This window comes from Bos javanicus, chromosome 3 (genome assembly GCF_032452875.1).
Source record: "Bos javanicus breed banteng chromosome 3, ARS-OSU_banteng_1.0, whole genome shotgun sequence".
NCBI lineage: Eukaryota > Metazoa > Chordata > Mammalia > Artiodactyla > Bovidae > Bos > Bos javanicus.
In genome coordinates, this window is record NC_083870.1 from 49381876 (window position 1) to 49399847 (window position 17972).

A 17972-nucleotide genomic window follows, 5' to 3' on the forward strand; every position below is an offset into this window, starting at 1 on the left:
ATCCAGAAATGTATTTTTGTGCAAAAGATGTCCTTAGAATCACCATAATTCCATTCCTGGGTTTGTAGAATATGTCAGAAACTAAAGATCAACCTGATCTAGGCAGTCCCTCACCTCATGATATAGATGAACTTCCATATATTCATATGCAGTATTTCTATCTATTCCATAATCTCGATCTCTACGTCTAATTATCTGTGATTTCTACTGGAGTTTACTTCACTTTCTTGAACTGGGGTTAAGCTTGGATTTTTCTGTCTCTCAAAGATGATTCATAAAATGGTTCTGTGGCATGGATACACCTTGACAGAACTGGAAGGTTGGCCAAGTTAGGCTGATCTATCCAAAGTCTCACATTCATTTTATATTCAGCAAACCCCTGCTAAAAGGTTAAATGAACGTTAAGCTATAAAGTGATGGAGGGGGAGGGGGACATGTAACACAAATCCTTCCAGTGAAGCTTATATTTTAAATAAAGATTCGTCAAAGTCAGGTAGGTTGTGGAATGAGGAAACAATTAACTATCCCTGAAGACACATGGGGCGCCTTCACAAAGAAGATAGTGAGCATTAAGCTATTTTCAAAACATATTTTTTGTTGTGGGTGTTGTCATAAACATGGTGTCATTAAAAACTGAGAACACAGGGCCTGGCTATAAAACAGCGAAGAATCTTATAAGTAAATAATATTGAAAAGCAAAGCAAAGTCAGGTGGTGATTTACAAGATAAAAGAACCCAAATGTCCTTGTAAGTGTTTCAGAAAGAAAGACTAGTTAGAAACGAAGACCGATTAAGAGATTACAATAATCTAAGTAATGGAGAACAGTATAAAAGGAAAGTAAGGGACTAATCAAAGAGAAACTCAAGGATACTTGGGGGAAAAAAAACATTTAAAATGTAAGGGATGAAGCAGATTTAAAAAGTGCATATCCAACTTTCCTCCACAAAACACATACTGTCGTTCAGTCACTAAGGCGTGTCTATCTCTTTGTGATCCCTGGACTGCAGCACACCAACTTCCCTGCCCTTCACCATCTTCTGGAATTTGCTCAAATGCATGTCCGCTGAGTTGGTGATACTATCTAAACACACATTATCTCTATCTAATCAGGAAAAAAACAAATGTTATTACATTACTTTTTAGAGTTTCTTATGGGTAGAGTCAACAAGACACGATGCTAAGTGAGGGGAAGGAGAGCAAGCCCAGTGTACGGAGGAATGTGTCTTTTCTCTGAGAATTACAGTGCTTTAATGTCTTACCCCTTTCTTAATGTCTTACCCCTTTCTTGATGTCACTAGATTATAAGGCTAATGATTTTTAAAATGTGAAGAGTAGGAAACAATTATGTTTGAAGAAGACAAATTTGGCAGAAAAGATTTTAAAAGGAGAGATTCTTTGAAATGAGGCTAATTTAAAAATACTGTAGTATCTAGGTAAGAATATTCAGAAAGAAAAATTAGCAGACACCAGTGACTAAAAGGATGACAGGTATGTATGGAGAGGAGAAAGAGTTAAAGGTGATAATATTTCCAGTTGTACAAAAGGAGAATAGTAAGGTAATTAAAGATGGAGAACACAGTATTATTTTATTTTTTAATCATTAAGAATAATAAATAGTGACAAAGATAATCTTGATAGAAGGGCAAAGGAAAGAATAATAAAACTTTATTCTGACAACCAGTTCACTTCCTAAAAATAAGGAATTCAGGTATCTTAAAAACATTAAATCAAATATGAAAAAGCAACCTTCAAACATATTTCGTATCAATGTTACTTGTTAACATCTTAATGTAATAAAAAGATCTTTCTAAATTTAATCTTGTCTTCAATATAATAAAGCAACACCATTTAGGATAGCTGTACTGAAGTACTCCAGTATTTCACATAAAATATAATAAAATAATATTTCACAAGCAATAGAAAATCATTTAAAAACTGGCACTGAACAATAGTGATATTTGACCTGTAGCAGAACAAAGGCTTTATAATTCTGTTGTTCTGACCTCATGTAACCATTAAAGGTGAACAGTGAACAGTTTCATAAAGCAATAATTTCATAAGACTTACCTCTTTACAAAATGTTTTAGGTACCATGATTTTCAGAATTCGCATGAGCCTTGAAAAAAACACCCTGTCCACCACAGCTCGCTCTTTTTTCCCCTCTTTCTACGTTAAAAAAGAAAGAAAGAAAGAAAGAAAGCTTTTTAAATAGCTATAACAAATAAGATTTTAAAACCATGTTTCATCTAAGTCAATATAAACAACTATCAAGATGGATACAGTATTTGAAGAATATAGTCCTATACTGTTCTTCATATTCAAACATGCTTTCAAGAAAATAAGATATTACCAAAAACTGAAAAAGGAGGAGATAAGTTCTGAAACTTCAGAAAATATATGGAAAAAGAACACTGCAAACAGAAGAAACAGTACGGGCCATATACCAAGGTGAAAGCCCATTTAACAACAAAATGGCCAATCTGGCTGGACCTGTGAGCAAGAGACAGCAGTAGAAGATGAGGTCAGAGGACAACTAAGAAATGGTCAGGTACTTACTGTTTGTTCATTATCCACTTCCTGATTAACAACAGAATTTTTAAAAAATCTTGAGCAGGAATTTTCCTTCTATCAAGTACAGGAAACGTTTGGATTCCTAGATTTATCATTTAGCATTTCTAATGTGCACTCTCTTCCTTAAGAATTCAAAGACAGACAAGGTTCCCTTACTCATTCAGTTCACATTCTAGCAGGGGAAACACAGATAAAAATAAACCAATAACCAAGTTATTACAGATAGTCCAGGCAGGGTCAAGAGAAAAAGAATGACTTCAGAAAAGTATGAGAAGAAAGATCCCTTTGGGTGAGGGCAGTAAAGCACGGGCAACACCAGGCACAAAACCCAGTTCAGGAATAAAGCTGGTGTGCACGCTGAAGCACGAGATGACAGAGCAGAGGAAACAAGGGGAGAGAAGAAGGGGTGGGCAGGGCCCCGAAGAACAGAGCTCTGAAGCCACAGGCAGGATTCAGAGTTCACTGGCAGTGCGGAGGGGAACCACTGAAGACAGTTAAGAGCAGTAAGCCATCCTACTAGTAGTGTTAGTCACGCGGTCGTGTCCAACTCTCTGCGACTCCACCGACTGTAGTCTGCCAGGCTCCTCTTTCCATGGGATTCTCCAGGCAATACTGGAGTGGATTGCCATTCCCTTCTCCAGAGGATCCTCCCAAACTAGGGACTGAACCCAGGTCTCCCGCATTGCAAGCAGATTCTTAACCATCTGAGCTACAGAGACTACTCTCAGACATTTCTTCATTGCCACTGGTCCATGAAAACCTAGATACAAACCACTTGCAAGGATAAGAAAAAAGTGATGTGCACTGGGTATAGTGGACATTATTTACCTTATTAGTTTTGGGCTGTCTGGAAGAACGGGCAGAAGAAACTTATCAGAACTGGCAAGACTCCCCAGAAGGACCTCATCCTCAATTTAGCTCTTTTCCCCAACTCCCATAATCTCTGCTCACTTATTTACTAACTACTATGCTCTTGATACTATGCCCATGATAAACAAATAGCCATGGTATAGTAAATTCTATTAAACAAACTTTGTTATAAATGTGCTTTAATTAAATTAATATCTTATTAAACCTTGTGAGTAGTCTGTAAACTAAATTAAAATAATAAGCTACCATCCACATGTTAGACACTGTACTAAGTGCTTTATATATATAATCCTAATAAACAGTCACTGCATAGCTTACAGAATTGTAGACTAAAACATGAAGGCACTGAATGTGCGGAGTTAGGTCAGAAAGACTAAGACAGAAATAACTGGATAAGAATCAACTTATCATGTACCTTTGATTCCTCTGGAACAAAGTTCAGGTCTTTCCAAACTTCTAACGGTTATAAACCTCATCCTACTGAGTCACAGGCCAAAGTCTACTCCATTCACATGTATATGCATTCATTCATTCAATATTTACCTGGTCCCAGGCGTTGTTCTAAATCATAGGGATACACTCGTGAGCAAAACTTAAAATGCCCTATTCACAGTCGATTCACTCTAGCTAGTCTATTCTCCTCAAGCCAAACTTTACAACTTCAACCTAAATCTCTCCTTTCACACCCCCCTCACAAACTAAGTATAGGAAGAATAAAGAGAAAGCAATATAACATCAACTGCCTTAAAAAGAAAAAGTTAAACTGCCTCCCAACCTCACTTCATCCCACCTGTAGTCAATACCTTCTCCATTTCTAGCTTGAGCCTTAGAATAATTTCAAGATAAAATGACCACCTCTGATTTAAACAAAGGACTACTATTTCTAGCTGCTCTAAAGAAAGGATCTAGGGCAAACCATGAGGAAGGTTTAAAAAAAAAAGTTATAAGAAAGTAACAGTGAAGCACCTGGTATGTAATTAGCACTTTACCTGGTGTATAACTTCCCCTCCTCTTTTTCTCCTGTTCCTATTGTCACTGCTCCTATTTCTTATGCTGTCTGAAAGCTGACTTTATTATTTTTGTTAAACTTGAATCCATGAAGGCAACTATATACTCCCAAAAATGAGGAAACACCAGACACCTGGACTGGAGGGCTGACTCAGAAAGGCTGAAGAAATATCAAGGTGCTCTACCATTCCTGACACATAATAAAATTCATACCTGAAACCCATCTAAATACAAATAACTACAGAGACAGTACAGCTCATAAACACTACAAGTCTCTTCTAAGAATTCATTTTAAATTCACAATTGACTTCTCCCACCTATAAACTTCCCAGTAATTTTTTAATCTGACATGCAAATCATAGGGGGAAAAAAACATTAAAGACCATTTAAGAAGCTAAAGTAATAAGGCATTCAGAAAAAAAAAAAAAAAAATATATATATATATATGTCCCTGACATTCAGGAGGCAACAATGCCAAAGGGCAATGAGATTCTATTGATGTGTCAACCAACTTAGAAAGGTGACATGAACTAGAGTTGACAAAAAAGACACATGCTTGAAATAGCAAATAAAAGGTCATAGGGTACTGACAAAGTATAAGCACCTCTGTATATTGTTAGAGAAACTGTAAATCAGCTAATATGTTGTATCCATCAAAATGTACAATGTATACTCACTGTCATAGGTAAAACAATCCAGCAAATTTACTTTCAGAAACTTATCCTAGAGGTATTCCTGCACATATGCTTAAATACATAAAAAATGAAAAAACTCATATACTGTTTTATAATACTATAAAATTAAAAACCTAAATGTGCATCAATTATGAGATACTATATAAATCATGGCAAATTTATGCAGTGAAGATTCTATACAATTGCAGAAAAGGAAGCAGCTCATATTTATACAAGACAATACTACAGAGTGGTTAAATTAACTAGGTCTATATGGATCTTAAAAAAACAATATGCTGAAAAAAAAGTAGAACAATAAATACAATGATTTGATTTATAAAAGTTTCCAATAAGCAAAATAATTCTACCCATAGTGTTTATGGAGCTATACACATACCTCAAAAGGATAAAAATATGCATGGGAATGCTAAATGCCAAACCCAGCACAGAGTTACCTTTACATATTTTGAATTTTATATCCTGTGTATTACATCAAAATTAAAAGAATTAATATTTTAAAGTCAACACTCTTTTTATACTCTTCTCTAAAATTTTTTCTCCTTAAATCTCATGTCTTATGAAAATTATCTCATCTCAACCCATCCTACCAAAGACTAAAAATTTCAATGAAAAAAATTCTAATTGCTTCCCCTCATAAGAGACACATTCACTGTAGAAAAACTAGAAAATTCTGACATGCAAAAACAGAGCCTATACCTACCATTTAGAGAAGTCAACTATTAACATTTGGCACGTATCTTACCAATATGTCCGTGTGTGCACTTCTTATAAATTTTACAAATGTGGTACCAATATGTACACTGTCTTAAACCTTTTTTTGCCAACCATTTGTTCTAAAACTAAATTTATCTTGCTTATACTATACAAGTAGCAAACAAGTAGATGTTTTTTAGAATATACAAAAAATAGGAAGAATTTTAAAATGTGTGAACAAATACTGATGTACTGAATAGTTTCAGTCATGTCCTAAAACTTGCAGATATGGTGGTATACAGAGAGTGATATAACTAAGATAACTAAGCTTTGAAGACTCAGGTATAACTTACATATGAGAGACTATGAAGATGGAAATAACAAGATAAGCATAAAATGTCCCATTTTTTAGACTATGGAAACTAAAGAGCAGCAATTTGATATCAATATCCAGGATATGCAGAGAACAGATATTAATATGAGGGCTCAGGAAGACCCAAGAGACTCTAATCACAAGAAGCCAGCAGAAGTTTACTAGGAATGAGTCACATCAAACCCTTCTAATTTTGTTGTTTGACAAGAATATCGTACTAGTATATTAGCTGACATAAGCTCCATGATGGTAGGAACTTTTCTAACTGCTATACACACAAAACCAGACCAATGCCAGGCATACATGAGGTGCTCAATCAATACATGGTGACAGAATGACTCAATAAAAGGAATTTGATATTTCTTATAAAACTATCGTGGCCTTAATGGAGAAATACAGACCAGATTTTGTGACAGTTGGATATAGTCACAGCTAAATAAACTGTAACCAAAAAAACAAAAGATTAAGAGATGCCACAGAGGAATTTTCTTGTCCTAACCTAGACAATACTATCAGCAATTGTGAGAAAGAGAAGACAAATTAAATTTGTACATAATACCTTCCACCTAACACATTAGGTGTTAGAATTATATTCAAAATTACACTAGGAGTTCCCTGGTGGCCTCGTGGTTAGGATTCCGGGCTTTCATTGCCATGGCCCTGGTTTATATCCTGATCAGGCAACTGAGATCCTGAAGGCCGTGTAGTGTGGCCAAAAAGAAAAAAAAATTACAGCAACAGAATACATATATTATAGAATAGACTAGTAGTATAGACCCTACCCACTCCAGTACTCTTGCCTGGAAAATCCCATGGACAGAGGAGCCTGGTAGGCTGCAGTCCATGGGGTCGCTAAGAGTCAGGCACAACTGAGTGACTTCACTTTCACTTTGCACTTTCATGCATTGGAGAAGGAAATGGCAACCCGCTCCAGTGTTCTTGCCTGGAGAATCCCAGGGACGGGGCAGCCTGGTGGGCTGCCGTCTATGGGTTCACACAGAGTCAGACACGACTGAAGCGACTTAGCAGCAGCAGCAGCATAGACCCTGCAGGTTGACTTAATGTTTATCTAAAAGCAACAACCTGAGTTCCCACATGACCTAGAAATTTTACTCCTAGGTATACACCCAAGAGAAATGAAAACATATGTCCACATGTCCATATGAAAACCTGTACATGAATGCATGAAAGTTCATAGCAGCATAATTCATAATGATCAAAAAGGAGGAAACCACTTAAATTTCCCACAACTAATGGTTAAACAAATGCGGTATATCTAAACAATGAAATGAAGTGAAGTAAAGTGAAGTCGTTCAGTTGTATCCAACTCTTTATGACCCCATGGACTATAGCCTGCCATGCTCCTCCGTCCACGGGATTTTCCAGGCAAGAATACTGGAATGGGTTGCCATTTCCTTCACCAGGGGATTACAATTCAGCAATTAAAAAAAAAAAAAATGAAGTACTGATGCATTCAACAACACATATGAACCCTAAAAACATCATGTTAAATAAAAGAAGCCAGTCACAAAATGCCAAATATTACCACATGATTCTATTTATATGAAATGTCCAAAATAGGGAAATCAACAGAGACCAGTGGCTCAGTGGTTACCAAGGGACAGGAGGAGAGGGTAATGAGGAATGATTACTAATGGGTGTGGAATTTCTTCATAAGGAATTGAAATTTTTTTAAAATTAGATAGTGGTGATGGCTGTATACCTCTGTAAACATATTAAAACCACTAAATTGTACACTTAAATGGATGGATTTTATGGTATATGAATTACATCTCAATAAAACTGTTACCCAAAAAAAGAAATAACTGATGAATACAGGTGTCTGTTAAAAGAGCTGTTCATCAGAAAGATACCTCAAGCTTACAATTTACCATAAACTCCACTTAATGTAAACAGAAGTAATGGCTAAAAAAGTAAAAGCAACTTTAGGCTGAATTTTAGCAATATGGTATTCATATCAAGAGATGTAATAGTGCAGATGCATTCCATGCTAGTCAGACCATTTCTGGACAACGATATTTTATCCTAAACATAGTGTCTGGAGGAAGTAACTAATACAGATCCAGAGGAATGTATACATAATTAAGAACAATCAGAAACCATGTTACCTGAGAAACACTTGAAAGAATGAGAACTGCTTAGCATGGGGGGAAAAAAAAGATTCAGAAAATACAACTATCTTCACACAACATCAGAGTCTGTTAGAGAAAGCAGAGTAAACTTGTTCTGTGTCTCTACAGAAGACAAAATAGAATCTTAGAGAAAGAAGATTACTTGCACCTTGGATTTGAACTAACAAAGTTACAGCTGTCTCCTAGGTAGTACTTTCCACCAAATGAACAGATTCAAGTAAATACTGGAAGTTACCTATCAAGGCTTTCTATCTTAGGATATGTAGTGGGTTTGGGATGATACTTAAGTTCCCTTCTAATCCTAAAATTCCATGACTTTATCCTAGTTCAAAAATATATAATGAAACAAATGAAGTAAATGCATGAAATCCCAAAGAGTAAATGATATAAATTTTACCTCATTGTTCTGTAATGGTGGTTTTCCATTTTTCTTACTGCAGAGAAAAAGAAAAAAGAGCAAGAGAGCTTTATTTGCAAATTGTTTCCATCATAAAAAAATTATTTTAAGAAATAAAAAGAATATACCAAATTCTCCAAATGAGTCTCTTCTTTTACATGTCATACTGAGACAGAATATATTAAATACAATAGTCCAACTGCCTCTTACTAACTATAATTCACAGAAAATGCTCAATAAATGTTAACTACCACTATCATGTGTCAGGCATTACATTGTAATTTTTTCATACACACACAAATATGATTTCTATGAATTCTATGATTTCTCCCATGAAGATATGGAATCTATTTTTCCATCCTTGAATCAAGGCTTGGCCATGACATTAACAAACTGATACAAACAAGGGCCTGAAAACATTTGTGTACTAGGCTCACTCTCTTGCTGCTGGGAATCCTTTCCCAGCCCTGTGAGCGATCCCAGTTAGTAGCCTAAAGGATGGGAGACTATGTGTACGAATGAAAAAACCGGCTTAGAAGAGTCAGTAGCACCACCAAGGTTCATGCAACTCAAAGTAGTTAATCTACCACTTGTACCCAGATCTGACTACTAACCCAGGCTTCCTCCCCTAAACAATCCAATAACCAAACTTGGCTTCTGTTTATATACACTACCACCTCACCCTATGCTTCTATATAATATTGATCACAGTTAAAATCTCTTGTTTAATGTATGTTTCCTCCCAGTAAATTAGTTCCATGAAATCAGGAGCTACTGCAGGTTGGTCTCTCCAAAGTAGAGTACAAAAGGTCTATTAGAGATCAGCATCTGTGAAAGAAAGGCAAAGAAGGAAGCTAGGCAGAACTCAAAACTGAGATACACACCAACAAAATTTCAGCCAACCAGGTGGGAAGCCCTGAAGCAAGAAATGTTCATCCTAGTGCTCTGAGCCGGGATGAAATGGTAGGGTTTTTTAAACCTCTTCCTAACTCAATAAGCAAATCTACCCTGCTCCAGCAAGACCATGACCTTGGAGAAGGTAGCTCTGCTGCTGAGGCAGACCCTAAGATGTGTGCAGAAGGGGTTACCTGGTGATTCGCACTGCTCATAGCTGGACAATACGCCCTTCTTTGAAGGGGAATCTGGATAGCACATCTCCTTTTCTACTACAAGGGTCATATATTACCCAATCCTCTATGTTCAATACCTAGTTGAGCCCCAGCGTTTTGCAGATTGAACATTTTCATTACAGGACACCATGTCACTGAGTAAGGCAAGAAGACACACAACTACAACGCAGTAAATGCTATCATTTTTAAAGTGCTTAGGCATATTATCACTGTTTCTAATTTCAACTATACTGCAGGATTGCTCATTTGTTTTTAAATTTTCATGAGACTACAAAACCATTTCAGAAGATGCCTTTTATATATATATATATATATATATATACACACACACACATGTTCAAGCATGCACAGTTAATTATAAGCCCCTTTTATAAGGCTTTCTAAATTCCTATTTTTAAAGAATTTTTTAAAGTTTCCTCAGTTTTGAAGATACCAGCTATATGTGATTTAGTCACTAAGTCATCTCCAACTCTTGCAACCCCATGGACTATAGCCTGCCAGGCTCCTCTGTCCATGGGATTCTCCAGGCAAGAATACTAGAGTGGGTTGCCATTTCCTTCTCCAGAGGATCTTCCTGACGCAGGAATCGAACCTGGGTCTCCTGCATTGCAGGCAGATTCTTTAGACTGAGCTACCAGGGAAGCCCTTACCAGCTATATAAACACATAAAAATTGCTTAGGATATATGAGAGCAGTATATTAGAATCCTGTTTAATAGATTACATTTTTTTTTTACTTCATATGTCATAAAGATTATTTTTCTTTTTTTACTTCATATGTCTAAAGTGTAGAGAGAAGTTAATGTACTTCCAAAAACAAGATCTACTAGTAGGCAGATTCAAGTCTAACAAAAATTCAGTATTTTCCTTTTATTTTTATCCTATGAAACTAGAAAGGCTCTACAACAGACATGTCTTCTACTCGTCTATGTTTCTTTTGACTACCAAAAAAAATCAACTTAGCAGCTAAATTAAATTCATTAAATAAAAGCATTCAACGTGTTCAAAATATATTACCAGTATGAACACAAATGGTGAAAGTGAAAGTCACTCAGTCATGTCCGACTCTTTGCGACCCCATGGATAATACAGTCCACGGAATTCTCCAGGGCAGAATACTGGAGTGGGCAGCCATTCCCTTCTTCAGGGGATCTTCCAAGCCCAGGGATGAAACTCAGCTCTCCTGCATTGCGGCTGAATTCTTTACCAGCTGAGCCACCAGGTGAGGTATCTATAATCTGATTTGGAGCAGTCACTAAACATCAGCTGTTTTGTTACATCTCAGGGTATAACCGAATTAAATTATTTTTAATCTAATTTTGTGACTATGTGAATGATGACCTTAAACCAGTCTATTATATCAAAATCGATGTTATGTTCAGACAGGAGCTGCTCATCTATTTTCTTCTTGCTCAATAAATCAGCACACTGGATGGCAGTCCTACATCAATTCTTTTCATTGCCTTCCCAATAGCTCAGCCTGGGCAGAGGGAAGGAAAAGAGAATCAAAGTACCAGGATAAGATGTATAAAAACAGTTTGGTTGCTAGAGTAAGAAACAGAGGCGCACAGAATAGATACATTATCAAATGCACGTGTTACTGAAAAGACAGGTAAATTATAAAGTAATGAGAGGGTAACAGGCAGGAAGGCCAGGGGTCTCTAAATGGAGGAAATAGCCTGCAAGTGTCAGACATTTTTATCTCTCTTAATCAGCAGGAGGAAACAAACTAGCAATATTTTTTTCCTTCTCTATACAAATTTAAAGGGAGGTTTCTCTTAAAATACTGTGTTGCCATAATGACACCTGGTTTCGCCTGAAGTTAGCTATTCTCGAGCCTAGAGATAATCAATGCCTTTTTCTTATGGAAATGTTCATCTTAAGCTATGCTAATATACTATGCCTTTACCCCAAACTCTGTCTCCAAGTTGGTTCCCCTCTTGGCCCAGAACCTACTTGACAAACCAGTATGGATATTGTTCCCCTAATCTATGTAAATGAAACTATTTGTATGGTGATCTGCCCTTCTTCAAGATTCAAGTTAATCATTTTATGGCCCAGGATAAACCATTTGGCACCAAGACTATCCCAAAATGCATCTTATGGGTGAGGGGCCTAGTGCCATTCTGAATTTTAAGACATTCCTTTCTTTCATTAACAGACTGCTAGTGACTATATAACACCCAGCTGAAGACTAGCAGGCGGATACTCTTTCTACCCTCCTTCTGATGCCTATGTCAGAAGCTTTCTCTATCTCCTTTATACTTTAATAAAACTTTATTACACAAAAGCTCTGAGCGATCAAGCCTCGTCTCTGGCCCCGGATTGAATTCTTCTCCTCCGGGGGCCAAGAATCGTGGTGTATTCGCGTGATTCAACAACAACCTTTCATCTTGGGGGCTCGTCCGGGATCCTTCAGGACAAGGTAAGGATGCTTGGAGCTTTAGTTCTTTGTTCTCTTAGCGAACATGTTTTCTGCTGTGCTTTACTAACTCTACGGTGCGCTTGTGTAAATGAATGGCATGCCCTGCGTAAAACAAGTAAGGGGCCCTGCTCTGCGGTTCCACGGTGATCTCATACGGCTTATGGCAAAAACCTGTCAGGGCGTTATACTGACCTGCCAATGCCAAGAGGCACCCAATGTCTCCTTCAGGAACCGACCAGAAATGGGCAAAGTGTGCGGACTGAACTCTCCTTTCTCGGTCAAACTTTTCGGTCTCTTTGACCATTTCATAACTCCTTGGGAATTAGAAGTACTAACCTAATCTATCAGATCATAGACTTTCAAGGGACTTGTGATCTATACTGTTATTGTGTACTGTGGCTTAGGTCCCAAACTTGAATTGGTAGTCAAGAAAGCGCCTAGCCTCACTAGGAATTGAAAGTTCGGAAGCTAGATGGAGCTCTAGCTCCCAGAACATCTCTGAGGTTAAAGGTTACTCAGATTGGGACTGCAATGGGTTTTTTTTTTTTCTTTGGTAACGCCGGCTCTTAGTGGATCAGAGGAGGCTATTATACTGGTGTGGTGATGCTTGGAAAGAACATCTCAGTTTTGTGTTCGTGTCGGTCTTATTGTGGTCAGGAAATACTCAGGGTCGTGCACAGGCACTCAGGTGACAAATGTTTCCCCCGGTAGTCTTAGCTTGGGAGGCATTCCGGAAGGTTACTCTGATTCACCCCGGGTGACATCAGAGGCAAGCAAGGTTAAGGGTGAAGAGCTGGACGTCAAGTAGGGATGCTATCAAGTCTACCCCTGGTACATCCCCACCCCATCTCGGTGGTAGAACCGGGAGGGACGAGTACGGCCCCTGCGTCGGTAAGGGACAGACTAAGTCCAACCAGGAAGGAAAAGCTTTTGGTGTAACGTCTGTCTACACCCCCATCTAGAGCAGGGAGGGACGCCTCCGGTAGAAAAATGGCCCTGGTCGCTTTTTTTCTCTCTTACAGATGGGAGCTAACAATTCCAGCCTCACTCCTTTGAACTGTGTCCTGAAAAACTGGGATAGATTTGATCCCCAGGGCTTAAAAAGACACTCCTGGTCTTCCTATGTGATACCGCATGGCCACGGTATCCATTGGAGGACGGCGAACAGTGGCCAGTTGGAGGGTCTCTTAAGTATAATACTGTTCTACAATTAGACCGGTTCTGTAAGGAACAAGGAAAATGGGTAGAAGTAGCATATGTGTCGCCCTTTTTCTCTCTGCGAAATATGCCAGACTTATGTCCTAAGGGTATAGATTTGGGCGTGGAATCTTCAGCTCCCTCCTGTCCTCTTACTGTGCCGCCGTAGCCGGGACTCCAAACTGGGATTCAAACTGCCCACATGGAGGTCCAAACAACTCCTGTCTCAGTACGACCTCAGACTACTCTGGTTTCAGTAGATACTCAGACCATTGAAATAAGAGATGAGATGGAGGACAGGAGACAAAGAGAAGAGGAAAAACAGGTTTCTCCAATCTAACCCTGGGATCATATGCGCAGAGCAGCCAGAGAGACTGAGGAACACCCACACAAGCTGTTGCCTCTTTATGAAACACCCACCGGGAGAAACAATCAGTCTGTGAGAGTTAATAAGCCTTTTTCTTATCAAGAAATACAAAGAATCAAGGAGGATCTGGGAGACTATTTAGAGGACCCAGAAAAATATATTAGAGCTTTTAAAGGTGTTACTCTGCTTTATGACCTCACTTGGAAGGATGTGATGTATATCTTGGGACAAACGCTGACTCCTGAGTCAAAGACTCGAGTTTTGGGAAAAGCAGTTGCTTATGGAGATGAGTGGCTTGGTAATGAATCAGTAGGGAAGAGGGAGAACGAGATAGCGGCCCTCCCCACTGGGAATCAGGCGGTCCCAACTATAGAACCAGACTGGGACTACAACACAGCTAAAGGAAGATGGGATCAGAGTCATTTTGTTAGATGTATCCTTGAAGGACTTAGGCAGGCGCGTTCTAAGCCTTTAAACTATGGCAAATTGGCAGATATAGAACAGGAGGAAAAAGAAGCTCCTGGTAAATTCCTAGATAGACTGAGAGAAGGCCTTCGCAGATTCACTGAGATTGATCCCAAAAGTGAAGAAGGAAAAGTGATCTTAAAGGATAGATTTCTCACTCAGTCGGCTCCAGATATCCGCCGTAAGCTACTAAAACAGGCGTATGGACCAAATCAGTCTTTAGATACTCTGTTACCACTGGCTCAGACAGTCTATTATGGTAGGGAATATGAGGAAAAGAAAGGCAAAAAAAAGACAAAGGAAAAGGCGGAAGCCTTCGCCATGGCTATGAAAAACATTCTTAAACAGCCTGAGAAAAATGCCCAGAGGGGCCCAGGTGAAAAGTGATGGGCTTGCTATTACTGTGGAAAGGAGGGGCACCTCAAGCGTGATTGCCCTCAGGTATCTAAGCCGCCCCCGGCTCCGTGTCCGGTCTGCAAAGGACCACAATGGAAGAGAGACTGCCCCCAGAGGCGTAGGTCTCCCGGGTTGGACTCTCAAGACAATCAGGACTGAAGGTGCCCGGGGGTCCCCACACAAGCTCCCGTCCTAATTACACCTGAGGAACCCCGGGTATTAATAGTTGTGGGGGGCCAATCCGTCGATTTCCTTTTAGATACTGGGGCAACTTATTCTGTGCTTACTGAAGCCCCTGGCCCACTTTCTTCCCGATCTGCTTCCATAATGGGCCTGTCTGGACGAGCCAAAAGGTATTATTTCAGTTATTCTTTATCTTGCAACTGGGATTCTGTGCTGTTTTCACACGAGTGTCTGACCATGCCAGAATCTCCCTCACCCCTTTTGGGAAGGGATATACTGAGCAAGGTCCATGCCTCTGTTTTCATGAATATGGAGCCCTCCCTTTCTCTCCCTTTAGTTGAACAAAATGTAAATCCTACAGTATGGGCTGATGGAAAATCTGTGGGTCGAGCACAAAATGCTATTCCTGTAGTTGTTAAGCTCAGAGACCCACACGTATTTCCACATAAGAAGCAGTATCCACTGAAACCTGAAGTTAAGGAAGGGTTAAAACCCATCATCGAAAATTTAAAGGAGCAGGGACTATTAATTCCCTGTAACAGTCCTTGCAACACTCCTATTTTGGGTATAAAGAAATCGAATGGTAAATGGAGACTAGTTCAAGATTTACGAATAATAAATGAGGCCGCGGTTCCTTTACACCCCGTGGTGCCTAATCCTTATACTCTTATTGTCTGAAATTCCTGAACGGGCCAAATATTTCTCAGTAATTGATTCAAAGGATGCCTTCTATTCAGTGCCTTTGGCGCAAGAAAGTCAATTCCTATTTGTCTTTGAAGACCCTACGCAGCCAGCTTCTCAGTTAACCTGGACAGTTTTGCCCCAGGGATTTCATGACAGTCCTCACTTATTCGGACAAAGTTTGTCACGGGATCTACAAAACTTTAATAGCTCTGAAGCAGTGGTGTTACAATATGTAGATGATATTTTGCTCTGTGCTGAGACAGAGGAAGCTTGTTCGTGAGCCTCAGAAGATTTCTTAAACTTTCTGGCAGACTGTGGTTACAAGGCATCAAGAGAGAAGGCTCAGCTTTGTCAAAAATCGGTTAGATATCTGGGCCTAATCATATCAGAAGGGACTAGGGCCATAGGCCCTGAGAGAATTAAACCTATACTAAATCACCCCCTACCTATGACTTTAAGACAATTGAGAGGATTTTTGGGAATCACAGGTTACTGTCACATTTGGATTCCGGGTTACGGGGAACTTGCCCGGCCTTTATATAAACTTATAGCTGAAACTCAGCAGGCCCAAACCGACAAACTGGTTTGGTCTCCAGAAACTCAAAAGGCTTTTAAGGTTCTTCAGACTGCTCTCCTGCAAGCTCCAGCTCTAAGCTTGCCCACAGGGTCAGAATTTAATTTGTTTGTCACTGAAAGAAAATGTGTGGCATTGGGAGTTTTGACACAACCCCGAGGGCCTCACCAGCAACCTATTGCTTATCTAAGCAGAGAATCAGATGTAGTTTCACATGGGTGGCCCCACTGCCTAAGAGTAATTGGGGCAGCAGCTTTATTAGCACCTGAAGCTTTAAAAATAATTAATGGATGAAACCTTACTGTACTGACTTCTCATGATGTGAGTGAAATCTTAAATTCTAAGGTTAATATTTGGATGACAGACAGTAGGCTTCTTAAGTATCAGTCATTGTTGTTAGAAAGACCAGTAACTAAGCTTAAAGTTTGTGGAAATTTAAATCCTGCCACTTTTCCTTCCTGAAAAGGAAAATGAAACACCTGATCACGATTGTTCTCAATTCCTAACTCTGAACTATGCAGCTTGGGAGGATCTAAAGGATACCCCATTAGACAATCCTGACATGGAAATATTTACAGATGGCAGTTCTTTTGTTCAGGATGGAAAGTGTAAAGCAGGTTACGCTATGGTGACTGCTGAACAGGTTTTGGAAGCAAAATCTCTCCCCCAGGGAACCAGTGCTCAGTTAGCGGAGCTTGTGGCCCTGACCCGAGCTCTAGAATTAAGCAAAGGGCAGCGGATGGGCCTGATAATCTATGTGAGTCTACTTCTGCTGACTCCAAAAATCCTGAGTCTCCTGTTTGAGCCTCAAGACAATGCCTTCCTGTCCTGGGCTCACTCCTATGCTGCATTCCACAATCGGACTAACTGCTGTGTCTGTGGAGCACTCCCCTCTTCATCAGTGGAAGGCTTCCAGAGGTAGACATCTCCACTTCAAGAAAAAGACTTTCTCCAAGTCTGTGAATACCTTCGACAACAATCACATGCGATGCCTCTTCTTCATCTGATGACATCTAGCAACCCTAAAATGGACTGGTGCAACTTTGTACTCTAACTATGGACATAATGTGACTTTTAATTTTGATTCCTCAATTGCCTCACTTTGGGAGACATTAACTAGTTCCCCATGGTGGACAACTATCTTAATTACAATAATTCTGGTTGTTTTGTTCTTGCTGTCTGCTCCCTGCATCTGTAATTGTATAACTGGATTTGTTTCTAGCCACATGAAAGCTTTTAAGTTACAAATGGTTGCTCAAACTCCTGCTACTGCTGTAGCTTCCTCCAGCTACTATTTGGGGCCCCTGGATCAGATATCCTCAATATGAGGATTAGGAGAATATGTTGCCTCACCAATTTAGGGACAACGCCCCTTGTCAGCTCAGAAGTAGTTATGGAATGAGGACGCCCCTTTTTCCTAGGCAACATAATTCTCCTAAAAGAAAAGGGGGGAATGAGAGGGTAACAGGCAGGAAGGCCAGGGGTCTCCAAATGGAGGAAATAGCCTGTAAGTGTCAGACATTTTTATCTCTCTTAATCAGCAGGAGGAAACAAACTAGCAATATTTTTTTCCTTCTCTATACAAATTTAAAGGGAGGTTTCTCTTAAAATACTGTGTTGCCATAATGACACCTGGTTTTGCCTGAAGTTAGCTATTCTCGAACCTAGAGATAATCAATGCCTTTTTCTTATGGAAATGTTCATCTTAAGCTATGCTAATGTACTATGCCTTTACCCCAAACTCTGTCTCCAAGTTGGTTCCCCTCTTGGCCCAGAACCTACTTGACAAAC

General features: G+C 39.3%; 1 protein-coding gene across 1 annotated transcript in view; it reads right to left on the reverse strand.

The window, feature by feature from the left end:
* Positions 1-17972, reverse strand: part of ABCD3 (ATP binding cassette subfamily D member 3) — an 89421-nt gene that overhangs the window by 45338 nt on the left and 26111 nt on the right. The window contains exons 2-3 of the mRNA XM_061411142.1: positions 8762-8798; positions 2069-2167 (exon numbers count right to left, since the gene is read on the reverse strand). Coding sequence (XP_061267126.1) covers positions 2069-2167; positions 8762-8798 — 136 coding nt within the window. The remainder of the gene's footprint in view (positions 1-2068; positions 2168-8761; positions 8799-17972) is intronic.